This window comes from Trachemys scripta, chromosome 1 (genome assembly GCF_013100865.1).
Source record: "Trachemys scripta elegans isolate TJP31775 chromosome 1, CAS_Tse_1.0, whole genome shotgun sequence".
NCBI lineage: Eukaryota > Metazoa > Chordata > Testudines > Emydidae > Trachemys > Trachemys scripta.
In genome coordinates this window covers 63,881,183-63,895,695 of record NC_048298.1, presented here as the reverse complement: position 1 = coordinate 63,895,695, position 14,513 = coordinate 63,881,183, and the positions used below count along the sequence as shown (strand labels likewise).

Below are 14,513 nucleotides of genomic sequence, written 5' to 3'. Positions count from 1 at the left end.
AAACAACAAGGAGTCTGGTGGCACCTTAAAGACTAACAGATTTATTTGGGCATAAGCTTTCGTGAGTAAAAACCTCACTTCTTCGGATGCTCACTTCTTCGGATGCATCCGAAGAAGTGAGGTTTTTACTCACGAAAGCTTATGCCCTAATAAATCTGTTAGTCTTTAAGGTGCCACCAGACTTCTTGTTGTTTTTGTAGATACAGACTAACACGGCTACCCCCTGATACTTGACACTATGTATGTTCAGAATCTTTCATAATAATAAATGAAACATCTGTTTACTACTTCAGTGCTTATTATAATTAGAGCAACAATATAAGCTTTTTTGTCTCTACATTTTAATTTGATAATCAATTTACCCACCAATAATCTTATATTTGTAAATGAAGAGCTGCTGTCAGGATCAAAAACAAGCTACTGTTTTTCCCAAAGTGTTTATGTGTGGTAAGTCTGCCATACAGCACTGGCCATGTTCCATGCATCCTGATCAGCTGTCTGCTGCTGGCAAAAGCAGGCAAAGAGGCACTTGAGCAAAGAAGCATTTTTCTTAAGGAGCCATGATCATCTTTCTTCAGTTTCCCTTTGCAAGCAGTTCTACATGTGAGGAGATTAACAGAAAGAAATTTGCTAATCTTAATTTTCCATCTAAGAAGGAGTGCAGAAATGATTTACATGTGCAATGCCAGTTGACTGATGTGTAAAGAATTACTGATTGGATGGTCTTAATATAGGGGGAAAAAGAAGTAAGGAAAAAAGAAAACAGATAAATGCAGAGAGAATGAAGGACGGGGTGGGAAGAAAGGCTGCATAACCAGAAGGTGGCTATGAGTAGGACAAAAATTAGAAATCTAACACTGATAACCATAGCATTGTCTCTTTGAGCAGAATTGGTACACCAAAGTTTAGAGGTGAGTTACCTGAACATATCCCCCATTAGAATACTACACAGTACAATTGTTTTTCCATCTCAACTAGTCTTAAGAACACATATGAGCTCCCAGTGCAGTGCTGTGGCAAAGAGGGGTATTGTGATCCTTGGATGTATAAAAAGGGAAATAGTGAGTAGAAAGGAATTGATTTTACCTTTGTCCATAGCATTGGGGAGACTGATCACAGAATACTGCAAACAGTTCTGGTGTCCATGTTTTCAAAAGGAGGTTAAAAAAAAATGAGGAGGATGCAGAAGAGAACCACAAAAATGATTTGAGGACTGAAATAAATGCCTTCTGTGGGAGACTTAAAGACGTCAATCTGTTTAGCTTATCAAAAAGTATATTGAGAGGTGACTTGATTACAGTGGCTAAGTACCTTCTCAAGGAATAAATACTGGGTAGTAAAGGTCTCTTTAGTGTAGGAGAGAAAGCATCATCTCTCTTATGTCTTCATATCAAGACTGGATGCCTTTCTGGAAGATTTGCTTTAGCAAAAATACAAGTTAGGATTTAATCAACAAATTAAATCCTCAATAAAAGGGGTAACTGGGTGAAATCTAAGGGCATGTTATTCCCAGGTCAGACCAGATGATCTAATGGTCCTTTCTGGACTTAAACTCTACAAATGAGTAATGCAGGGAGAGAGCAACATTTAAAAAAATATTTCAGAGAACCCCAAATCCTCTTAGATATTTCCTTCTATACTGATGATCAAGTGCCCAGATACTGCAGTGATGGGAATGTTAGAAGTGTTTAAGAGAGACATTTACTCCCACCTATTCAAAAAATTCTGAGATGTACTTCAAACCAACTCTTTTCTAAAGGTCAGTACCACACAGATTACAGAGTTTAGAGTGACTATGGGTGGTGGTGGAGGTGGGGGGGTGATGGTTCATATGGCATTCTGCATTATAAACTATACAGAACAGAAAATAAAAACACATCTTCAATCTAACATTTATTTAATCAGAGGTTTTGTTTTCAACTATAAAGTACAATAACTAGTACTTGCCACATTTTGTTCAACTGAAGTATCATATCTAAGCATACACAGCATAGGAGAGTTTAAAACAATCACAGTACTTAGTGCAATTTGCAGAAAGGAGAAAAGATCTTGGACCCACTTGTTGGAAATAAATATCAAGTGACAAAAAATTTCTGCCATTTTAGAGTTGATCCATATCAAAGTTCATGCATGTGCCAGACTGTAAAGAATTAGAGCTCTTCCTTGTAATATCCAAGTTTTGCCAATGACATCTCTTTTCTCAGCTGCATAACTTCCCAAAACATCTGATCCGCTGTACAAAATAGAAAAAGTGTAGAAAAGTTACTGAAACAAAATCTCCATCCTCATTCATTCACGGTTTTTAACTGAGATATATAGGCTACCTCATTCAAACAATTATTTCACCTTTAGAAAAAATGTACAAAGTGGTATGATTTCAAAGCTAATTTCACCAATTTCAAAATCCCATCCTTTTATTTTGCGCAAAGGAACATGCAATGTTTTTCATGATTTTTTTTTTTAAAACATCCCTTCAACAGACAGAAGTCATCCCAGTCAGGAGTGGGCTTTCTATTCACTTTATAACTCCAGATCTGAGAGACCTGATAGCCTGAAAACAAGGCATTTTTAGAGCTCTTTTAAGTGACCTTTGGAATTCTAAGATGTAAAAAATGCAAGAATTTAAAGTTTTAGTCCAGAGGCCTTGCCATCATGTGCAATACTAATGCATTAAGGAAACCCTGAATCCCCACATAAAGGGCTTAAACTATTAACCCCTCTGCATCCTTGATTGCTGGTGTGCCTCTTGCCAGAAATGGTTTTCCTTCTGGGGAATCCTTATGAACAGTTTTAAAACAAAGTCTCATAGCAACCTTGCTGACATCTCTGTACCTAACCAGACCATAAAAACATGGAAGTTTAACAGATACATGTATGACTGCCAGTCACTTTACTGAATATTGTTTGCAATGTTGTTGTAGTGGTGTTGGTCCCAGGATATGAGACACACATGGGTGGAAGAGAGAGACTCAAGCTTTCCAGCTACACAGAGCTGAAGAAGAGCTCTGTGTAGCTCAAAAGCTTGTCTCCCTCTTCCACCAACAGAAGTTGGTCCAATAAAAGATATCATCCTAGCCACCTTCTCTCTCTCACTTTACTGGATGTTAAAGTTGAAGTTTTCCATATGAAAATATCTTCACACTAAAAATGGCCTTTAAAATCAGAAATTTCCATTAAAATTGTGGGAGGTTGCCCCCACCACTTTAAAAACAAATTGTGGAACAAAAACTGAGGTCTGGTCTATACTACCCGCCTGAATCGGCGGGTAAAAATCGACCTCTCGGGGATCGATTTATCGCGTCCCGTTGGGACGCGACAATCGATCCCCAAATCGGCGCTCTAACTCCACCAGCGGAGGTGGTAGTAAGCGCCGCCGACAAAAAGCGGCAGAAGTCGATTTTGCCGCCGTCCTCACAACGGGGTAAGTCGGCTGCAATACATCGAATTCAGCTACGCTACTCACGTAGCTGAATTTGCGTATCTTAAATCGACTCCCCGCTGTAGTGTAGATGTACCCTGAGCTTTTTTCATTGCTTTTTTCAGTTTAATCAATTTCCATCTCTCCTGTTTCTTCCGAAAGAGGGGATCTTTTTTAGTGGCAAAATGGAAAAAAAGGATGGTTGAGACAGAGAAGGGAAGAAGGAAAACCAAAGTTTTTGGATAATGAAAAAGTGTTCCTTTTCAAAACGTGGGAATGAAAACTGAACTGTAACTTCCTCTCCCCTCCCACACACACTTTTTCAAGCAGTTCTATTGGATGTAAACAGTAATCTAGTAACATCAAAAATGTATGATTTTATGTATGAAAAATGTTAGCAAATGAAAGTCTTTGTTCTGTGTTTGTATAGCCCCTAGCACAAGACGGTAAAGTAAATGACTAGGGCTCCTACATGCTACTGTAATACAAATCATAATGAATTATATGATTAAACAAATAAGACAACAGACACCACTGTTACATCATCATTTTCCTTCGGATCATAGTTCTAAGTAAATATAAAGGTATTGCTCAAATTAAGACTAAAAACTAAGTAAAATGTTTTCCCCATCATCTTTCAGAAATTCTTGAAGAAATCTAAGATATAGCTCTATCTAAAACAAAAGAAGCTAGCACCAGTTCAAAGAAGTATATAATACAGTATGTGGATGACCACCATAAAAGCCTATATTCCCCTAACTCATAGTATAAATTATCTGAGAAAATATTTGCATAAAGCAACAGATCCAATTTATATAAAAAAATATTTTTTCCTGAACGTGTAATATAGCTGAAACATCAAGCCAAAATACTGAGTTCAGAGAATTGTTGTTAAACATTAACAATTCAGGTAAATAGGAAAATGTTTCCAATGTTATCTATTATCTTTCCCCTTCAAATAGTTTTCAGTCTTTTAATCTTCACAGTATTGTGGCAAGCATTATATCACAAACTGGGCTAAATATAAGCTTTTTTGGGCAGAACAATATCCTCCTCTTAAATTCAATTGCTTTAAAATTAAGGCCAATTATTTTCCAAGTATACTTCCTGCAATTTCCTTAAATTATTAGCAGAAACCGGTGACATATGCATTACATGTATTTGCATTGAACCTGGTCAATACTTAGGCTATGTCTACACTACCACTTACATCCGTGTAACTTATGTCACAAGAGGTGTGAATAAGTCACTCCCAAGTGACATAAGTTACACTGCGCTAAGCACTGGTGTAGAAAGTACTATGTAGCTCTTCTACTGCCAGCATAACTACTGCCACTGATTGAGGGTGGATTAATTAAGTCAATGAGTAAGCTCTTGCCCACTGGCTTAGAATGGCTACACTAGAGAGCTTACAGCAACACTGCTGTAAGTTCTCTAGTATAGCCATAGCCTCAGAAGTAGGTTATCTTCATATAAATTTACTAGGGCTGTTGATTAATCGCTGTTAACTCATGCGATTAACTCAAAAAATGTATCATGATTTAAAAAATTAATCATGATTTATTGCAGTTTTAATCGCACTGTTAAACAATAGAATGCCAACTGAAATTTATTACATTTTTGGATGTTTTTCTATATTTTCATATATATTATATTCTGTGTAGTTATTGAACTCTAAGTGCATATTTTTTATTACAAATATTTGCACTGTAAAAATTATAAACAAAAGAAATAGTATTTTTCAATTCACCTCATACAAGTACTGTAATGCAATCACTTTGTTGTGAAAATGCAGCTTATAAATGTAGATTTTTTTTTTTTTGTTACATACCTGCACTCAAAAACAAAACAATGTAAAACTTCAGAGTCTACAAATCCACTCAGTCTTACTTCCTGTTCAGCCAATCGTTAAGACAAACAAGTTTGTTTACATTTGCAGGAGATAATGCTACCCTCTTCTTATTTACAATGTTGCCAGAAAGTGAGAACAGGCATTTGCATGGCACTTTTGTAGTGGGCATTGCAAGGTATTTACATGCCAGATATGCTAAACATTCTTATGTCCCTTCATGCTTCAGCCACCATTCCAGAGGATATGCTTCCATGCTGATGACACTCGTTAAAAAAATAATGCGTTAATTAAATTTGTGACTGAACTCCTTGGGGGAGAATTGTATGTCCCCTGCTCTGTTTTACCCGCATTCTGCCATATATTTCATGTTATAGCAGTCTCGGATGATGACCCAGCACATGATGTTCATTTTAAGAACACTTTTACCGCAGATTTCACAAAACGCAAACAAGGTAACATTGTGAGATTTCTAAAGATAACTACAGCACTCAACCCAAGGTTTAAGAAAATAAAATCCCTTCCAAAATCTGAAGGATGAGGTGTGGAGCACGCTCTCAGAAGTCTTAAAAGAGCAACACTCTGATGCGGAAACTACAGAACTTGAACCACCGAAAAAGAAAATCAACCTTCTGCTGGTGGCATCTGACTCAGATAATGAAAATGAGCATGTGTTGGTCCACACCTGCTTTGGATGGTTATTGAGCAGAAGCCATCATCAGCATGGACACATGCCCCCAAGAATGGTAGTTGAAGAATGAAGGCACATATGAATCTTTAGCGCATCTGGCACGTAAATATCTTGCGACGCCAGCTACAACGGTGCCACGAGAACTCCGGTTCTCACTTTCAGGTGACATGGTAAGCAAGAAGTGACAACTTACACATCCAACACATTGTTGCTAATATATTGAAGTGGCAATCAACATTACTGAAGTTCTAGAGATAAGAATGGAAACAAGCAATTATGGGAATTTCTTGAAAAGCATCTATATTATTAGCTATGAACATTTAGCAGCTGAAGCACAAGGCAAAGTTTACTCTGATAAAGAAAATTAATGGATTGTGACGGATGTGGGAGCTGTCTAATATTTTATGATTATTATACATTCCGTATATGGATCTGATTGTTACTGTGTTTGCTATATGATTACTAAGGATTAATTTAGGTATGAGTTAGTTTGTACCTAGACAGGAAAGCAGACAAACATTTCTGATAACCCTCTATTCACTGATATTTAAAAAGACAATGCAGGTGTCAATTCCTCTCAAGTTTTACCTCCACCATGCTGGGATCAGCAGTCTGACTGGTGGGAAAGGTTTCAACTTGAAACCTCTGGGAGACTCCAAGTGAGAAAGAGAAACAAAGAATTTGGGAGTGATTACAAACCTTGAGGTCCTGAAGTTCAGGAGAGAGGGAGACAGAGACTGCAGGGGTGCAGAGCCGTGATAGGGGTGTCTGAATAAGCTAGGCCTACTTAGGCTTTAGATAAGACAGATGAATGTACAGTTGTCTAGAAAACCCTTTTTCTTGTTATGCCTCATTCCTGCTGTTAAGATAAACAGTACTTTGTTTTGAACAGGTTGTTCTGTGTATTTTCACACTAGTCATAGCTCTCAAAAGGAAGATCACTAGGTCTCAAACTCACTCAGACTGCTGAGAAATCACAGCTGATACTGTGCCCCAGAAACAAGTCTGAAGGTAGGAGAATTGCAGGATTCCACCCTAAGAGCAGGAAAGGCAAGAGACCTATCTCCTGAAGGGGTCCACTCAGAGACAGAGGGGGGTCAAAGGTGCAGACAGTCCTGAACCGTGACAATATTATTTTACTTCTTTTTTTTTAATAAAGTCATTTGCCTCAAACATGTTAGCAAAACTTAACAGAGAGGGCAAATTTTTAAGTGAGGATAATCAATCATTGGAACTTACTAAGGGATATAGTACATTCTCCATCACCAGACGTGTTTAAATAAAGTCTATATGTCTTTCTAAGGCTGTGGTCCCCAAACTTTTTTTTGTCTGCGCCCCTCCCCACTTGGTCTGCACACTCCCGGGAGCCACGGTCAGGCACAAGTGCCGGGAACAGGGCCAGCACTGCAGCTGGGGCGTTGGCCGGGAGTGGGGACACGGTTGGAGCCAGTGGCCGAGAACAGGCCCGCAGTCGGGGCTGGGAGCTGGTTGCCATGGCTGGGGTGGGGCTGGGAGCAGAGCGGGGTTGGTGTAGCTCCCTCCCCACCCCCTGTGGAGGCTGGCCCAGGCCCCACCACACACCCCTAAATGTTCCTCCGCGTCTCCTTAGGGGGGCGCGCCACACAGTTTGGGGACCACTGTTATAAGGGATATGCTCTAATAAAATCAAATTATTGGTCTGGAGGCAAGCGTTGCTGGATGATATTTTGTGACACCTATGCTATGCAAGTCAGATTAGATAATCATAACTGTCCCTCCTGACAGAAAAGAAAAGAAAAAGAAAAGAAAAAGAAACCATGAAACTTTGCAAGGTTAGTGCACTTAAAAAATGAAGCTCAAAGCCTACTCCAAAAAGCAGAAAGTTTGCAAAATATCTCTCTAACATTTTATAAATCTAAATTGTGGGCTGCAGTGTCTTCATAGCCAGTTTAATGTATCCATTTTACTTGAACTGAACAATTCAGATGAGCTGCTTTCCTAATTACTAACCTAGATAGGAGCTTGGATGGAGAGCTAGCTATCCAAAACTCAGTCCAGACAAGAATGAAGTTGGCAGTTCGGGGAAACAGCCTGAGGAAATGGCAGCAATATCATTGGTTCCCTTTACTGGAAAATTCACCCATTGTTTGTCATTCACATTGTAAACTGGGGGGGTCTAAGCAGACCACTTCATGATGTCCTGATAGCAGCAGCTAAAAGCATATTTTCCATCTGCATTTGTCTAAGAGATTGCAATCTTCTTCTCTTGCATATTTTTACATCCTAAGCTCAGAACAACAAAGATGAACTCAAACTGGAACGGGTACAGAGAAGGGCCACTAGGATAATCAGAGAAATGGAAAACCTGTTGAATGAAAGGAGACTAGAGGAGCTCGGGTTGTTTAGCCTGACCAAACGAAGGCTGAGGGGGGATATGATTGCTCTCTTTAAATATATCAGAGGGATAAATACCAGGGAGGGAGAGGAATTATTCCAGCTCAGTACTAATGTGGACACGAGAACGAATGGATATAAACTGGCCGTGGGAAAGTTTAGGCTTGAAATTAGACGAAGGTTTCTGACCGTCAGAGGGGTGAAATATTGGAACGGCCTTCCGAGGGAAACGGTGGGGGCGAAGGACCTGTCTGGTTTTAAGATTAAGCTAGATAAGTTTATGGAGGGAATGGTTTAATGGAAAAACATGATTTTAGTCAAAGGAATACCGTGCCATGGCAGGTAAGTAGTATAATGGCTAACAAGGGTCAGGCTGGAGACTCTTGCCTACATGCTCGGGGTTTTACTGATAGTCATATTTGGGGTCGGGAAGGAATTTTCCTCCAGGGTAGATTGGCAGAGGCCCTGGAGGTTTTTCGCCTTCCTCCACAGCATGGTGCAGGGATCGCTAGCAGGAGGATTCTCTGCCAATTGAAGTCTCTAAGCCACAGGATTTGGGGACTTCAACAGCAGAGTCGAGGGAAAGGGTAGGGACGGCTTTGTGGCCTGCATCATGCAGGGGGTCAGACCAGATGATAATGGTCCCTTCTGACCTTAAAGTCTATGAGTTTTTGAGTCTATGAACAACCATTGTTCATGTAAATACTGTATGAGAACACCTAAATGTAATGACTAGTCTGCAGGTACCAGCACAGGACCTTTCTGTAATGTGTCACTATTGTCTGAAACATACCAAATACCCACTTATGAACAGCAATATTTATATCTGTACCAACCTACAGTTCTTCACTTACCATCTTGCTGCTTTACAAGTCCTTGTTGGATATACCGAATGTATGTAAAGAAGTTACACACAGAAGTGATCTAAACAAATGGAAAATAAAAGGTTATTCTCATGTATTACATATCTGTATGGAAATACAATGTGAGCTCAAAATGAAATCAAGATAAAGGTAGATACTTACCCTGTATCGGCAAAAAGGAGAAATATAGTAATAGCTGCTTGAGTCCCCTAACTTGATTCTATGCTTGCATGATTTACTTTGTCCACTGAGTGCACATTTCCTGTAAAATATAAAATTTGCTTATTTTGCTTTAAATGGCATTTTGGAAACTCCATTGCTTGCAAGTTTTAGGACATAAGATGTATTTTAGTTGTTTTGAACAAAAATATGTAGTAATAGCTGCTTGAGTTCCCCTTCTAGCCTCTTGATTTGTAGTTTGCAATTACTATTCTAGGTTGTCAACTATTATGGTTTACAATGACTATTCTGTTTTTACATTCGCGCCCCATTACATTTTACTAATTTTAAATGTCAAGACCCGTAAGGAAGAAGCTAAGCAAACTTGATCATTCTTAGCCATATATTCCCTCATTCACTACATTTCAAGTTGGCTGAATATAACTTGAAACAATGAGCTAAGGATTTGTTCAATAGAGCTCCTCATCTGTGGAATATACTATTATATTTTGCATTGTCAATTATTTAAAAACCAGTTAAAGAATTGTGCTTGATATTACATTTATTTGTCCCAAAGCACTGATCTTTTATGTTGTTACACTGCTCAAGCCTGAAACATTTGTGTAAAATGTATTTTTATAAGATCAGTTTTGCTTTTATGCTGAAGTTTATATTGCACTTTGTATTCACGGTACTAAAAAAATCCTTACTAGAGGGACTGAAGTGAAAGCCTGACAGTAATGTTTTGGGTTGCCCTATAAAAAACTAGGGTTAAATGACCAGGTTCATTCCTCCTCCCCCGCCCACTGTTTGAGTGCATCTGAATATAAGCATGCTGGAAGACATAAAACATTGAGTCCCAGGGGAAGGGTCATGTTAGCCAATGGTGATCCAGCTAAACAATTAAGGGAAGGCACTAAGTTTAAAGGGAGTTTCACCTACATTCCTTAGCAGCAGAAAAGGGGGTATTTACAATTTGGAATAATTCATCTTCAGCTTTATCTAATGGAAAAAACTGTTGCTACAATAAAAGCTTGATATATATAACTAGAAAAAAGTTTTAGGTTTTTCTGTAGCATCCACCAGCATGGTAACTGCACATCTCACAGGTAAATTAGGCTCCTATGGCAAGGTGAGTAGTGGACTTGAGAAGTTTTTTTGCTCTTCTTCCTTCCATTCTACATTATCCAAAATCAGGAAGAAGAAGAACCACACTCTTTTCAAAAATGAAACAAAAGCAACTAAAAGCACAATAGCTAAAATATTCTGTTACGTTTATCTAAAAAGTATACATTCAGTGTTTATCAGACTAGCTCATCTCAATTTTGGCAAAGCTTTTGGGGAGAGGAGGAAAGACTTCAAAAGCTAGAAAATTTCTCCTGCTATGTTCTTATGGTTATACAAGTCCTTTTAATATGCTAAAAATAATTTAGAAGCTCAAACCAATGCTTTAGAACAAAGATAAACCACTGTGACATGCATCCCATTGATGGAAATAGGAGATAGCCTGTGATGGTGATAAAACACATCAAGTCACATGACAGAAGAGCATTCACTACAATTCATTTAAAACTAATAAACAGAGCCCTAACAAATTAACGGTCATGAGAAACGCGTCAGACTGTGAAATCTGGTCTCCCGCTGTGAAATCTGGTCTTTTGTGTGCTTTTACCCTATACTACACAGATTTCATGGGGGAGACCAGTGTTTCTCAAATTGAGGGTCCTAACCCAAAAGGGAGTTGCGGGGGGGGTCACGGTGTTCACATTCACAGGCTCTTGCAATTTAACTTATTGCACGTAACGTACCTATCTGATGTTAGATCAAACACTCTTCAGGAAAGAGTCCTTGTGAGGGTTTATTTTTGTTTAAGTGTAAATGGTGCTTTAGAACATAAAAGAGCAGCAGAGAAAATTGAAGCCTTAAGTCAAGGACTGGATCATTTAATGAATTAAATATTACACTTCCTTATGTGTCTTACTTAAGTGAAGTACCAAAAGATTCTTAAATTCCTATTATAGGCTTTTCCTGCAGTGCTATTCTGCCTGCGTTTTACATGTGTGATTATTAGCACCACCACCATAGTACCTAGGAAATTTAATCATGGACCAGGGCACCGTTATGTTAGGTGTTGTACAAACAGAACAAAAAGATGGTCCCGGTCTTCATTTATTTCCCCCTAACAAAGTTCAGCATAGCATTCTAATATTCCAGATGCAGAGGCCATAAACAAAAGGTTAAGATATATCCAATTTACTAGGGTCATGTAACAATTACAACAGTTCCATCAAACACAACCACCATTCAAATGCGAAATGAAAAATACTGTGCCTCTCATATGACTAAAGTATTTGGTTTAACATACTTTGGTCCCCCACATTCAACTGCAGAAGCTTTCACAAATCGAATAGGTTGTAGGCCAACTGGTTCAATGCTCAGGGTGTTGTTTTCAACAGCCTCCAGAACAGCTGAAGCCAACTACAAAAGGACAGCAAAGAAAGTAATTAGAAGTAGTTTGGCATTATCCAAGTAATATAAGGTTTACATGTATATAAATATAATTTAATCAAAGCAAAGTCTAAACATGCAAATTCAACTACCCAGATAGATAAACTGAATTACAGATGGGTTAAGAATTTGCCCGGTATGTCAATGTAAATAAAACCAAAAGGTCCTAAACTCCCAGGCTCCTCTCCAAATAACCCTGAACTCCAAGCTGTGAGGTAACTGCATTTAGAACAACAAAAACAGAAAGTCTAGTTTGTTTTCTTTTTAAACATTAACTAATAGTGAAATTATTCTTCTTCAGCTGAAATCAAACATGCTTTTAAGCAAGGAGTGTTTCAGTCCAAGTATCTGAACATTGACTTTACGTTTTTTTAAATCCAATTATTATTTAAAAGATTATCAGGAAGGAATAAAACTGATTAATTTATAGAATACCTAAAAAACAATAGATTATCAATGTTGCCAAAGTAAGCTTGGTTATAATATTTTCCTCTGGAAACATAATAAAGCAGAAATTAAAATACCTCTTTCCTGATTCATTGTTTTAAAGTGCTTTTACATATTGGAAATATGCTAACTGAACTGGATGTAACTCAATCTCAGCCCATATGATTGTTTAAATAGACTCAACAGTTCTATTTGGCTAATATAGTCCATTAAAGGGTTATTCTTCAATGGTTTCCACTAAACTCCTAATTGTTTTATTAGAACTACTCTGTACCAATGTTCTTTGCTACCGTGCATATAGTGTTATTCTGCTTTGGATATTTTACAAATCAACACACAGAATACAGTATTAAATTAGTTTAAACAGAATATTCCTTGTTTGCCCCTCCCCCAAAAAATAAAATAGTTCACATTCACAGCATTTTTATACAGGCAAAAATTTATATAACATATCAACTATTCAAGTATGTGCAATTTTCAATTAATCAAATAAGCAGACATCACAGCTTAATCTAGTTAGCATTTAGTTTATACATTCAGTTAGTCTGGTTATACTTAAAGGAAAATAAAAGTTGGTCACTATGTACAGTGTAATTTATGGACAGACAAGTGTTAGTAGCTGCATTCTGGCCTTTTCAGGCAACATCTAAGTCTACATTAGCAATTAACAGAATAAGAGGGCTACAGAGGGAAAACAGTAAGATGGCCTAGTTATATAAATTAGAGACGCAAATACCAACTACTGGAACATACAGATAAAACAGTGTACTGAAAGAAGTTAATGTGCTACTCTACATGGATTGCAAATGAACCAATACGCAAATAGCTACCCAGATTGTGTGCCCAGGGCCATTTGAAAGAGGACTGGATGAATTATGATAGAGTGATGCACCGATCAAGTGAAGGCATGAGACTGTTGTATGAAGGAGGAAAATTTAGCACTGTGCCAGGAGAGGCTGTCAATGTTTATTTTCTTCAAACAAATGAAGCTCTGTAAGCTTAAAAGATTCAATCTTGCCTCTTGTATTTTAGGAAGATCCAAGAATAAATTTCTTTTACTCTTAGGGCTGAATCTTCAACTGTACCCAGTAAGTGCTGTGTGCAGGTGACGGGGCAAACTCACAAAGGAGGACTGACCAGGGCCACTTCTGTGCTTTCTCCAGCATTGCTTAGGACACTCTTAGGGTTGCTCTAAAACAATGCAGGTATGTAATGAGCTCTCATGCTGATAGTGATCCTAGGAGCGTAGCATGCTTCAACCACACCTCTTCCTGACCCCACAGCATCACTGGCAAACCTGGGGATGGGATCCAGGAGTGGTGTAGAACCAGCCTTAGATTTCCCCATGACAGCAAATACACAACTTGCTGCTTACTGGCTACAACAGCTTTCCATCCCTTTTATCCCACCCGAGGCCTTGATCTCATTTACAATTTACGGTAAAAGATTATTTCTCTTTCTTTGGGTGGGAGGAGGAGGAGGAGGAGGATAGGAATCAAAATGAATGTCCCCTTTCATGTCTTCACTGTACAACATGTAAATTTCCAAAACAGTAATACCTCTCCTACTTGAAACATGAGAATTCTTATTTTTTTTTTTTTTTTTTTTTTTTTTTTAAACTCTGGATCTCACCACGCTCATTTGGAACTATTTGTATCTCCATCTTTCAATAAAATTGATAGGAAAGGCTTGGGACAGGAGGGATTGCATATTTTATCCTTGTACAGTCTCCTCTGTCCAGTTAATCAACTAACAATATTTTTAATTAAATAGTTTTTAAACTAGGAGATGGGGGAAAGCCGACTGCTGCAGAGGAGCATGTGGATCGGACAGAGACTTCTCTTAGAGGAGAGTCTATTGATAGAGATTCTCTAGGTTCTAGTCAGGAGCAGAGGATGGAAGAGGATAATGTTAGGGCCAGATCAGACGAGAAACATTCACATAAAGAATCGGACACATCAGAAAAGGGCAGACAAATAAACAGTGACAAGTTTTTAAAGTGCTTGTGTACAAATGCTAGAAGTCTAAATAATAAGATGGGTGAACTAGAGTGCCTCGTGATAAAGGAGGATATTGATATAATAGGTATCACAGAAACCTGGTGGACTGAGAAAAATCAATGGGACACAATCATTCCCGGGTACAAAATATATTGGAAGGACAGAACAGGTCGTGCAGGGGGCGGGGGGGGGGGGGGGGGGGGGG

The 14,513-nt window shown here is 38.4% G+C and overlaps 1 protein-coding gene across 3 annotated transcripts in view; it reads right to left on the bottom strand.

Moving 5' to 3' along the window:
- Positions 1–1,880: 1,880 nt before the first annotated feature.
- Positions 1,881–14,513, bottom strand: part of RAB3IP (RAB3A interacting protein) — a 59,156-nt gene continuing 46,523 nt past the window's right edge. For all 3 annotated transcript variants that reach the window (XM_034771316.1, XM_034771325.1, XM_034771333.1), the window contains 4 exons: positions 11,719–11,831; positions 9,357–9,456; positions 9,186–9,255; positions 1,881–2,233 (listed from right to left, as the gene is read on the bottom strand). In XM_034771316.1, coding sequence (XP_034627207.1) covers positions 2,151–2,233; positions 9,186–9,255; positions 9,357–9,456; positions 11,719–11,831 — 366 coding nt within the window. In that variant the 3' untranslated portion in view covers positions 1,881–2,150. The remainder of the gene's footprint in view (positions 2,234–9,185; positions 9,256–9,356; positions 9,457–11,718; positions 11,832–14,513) is intronic.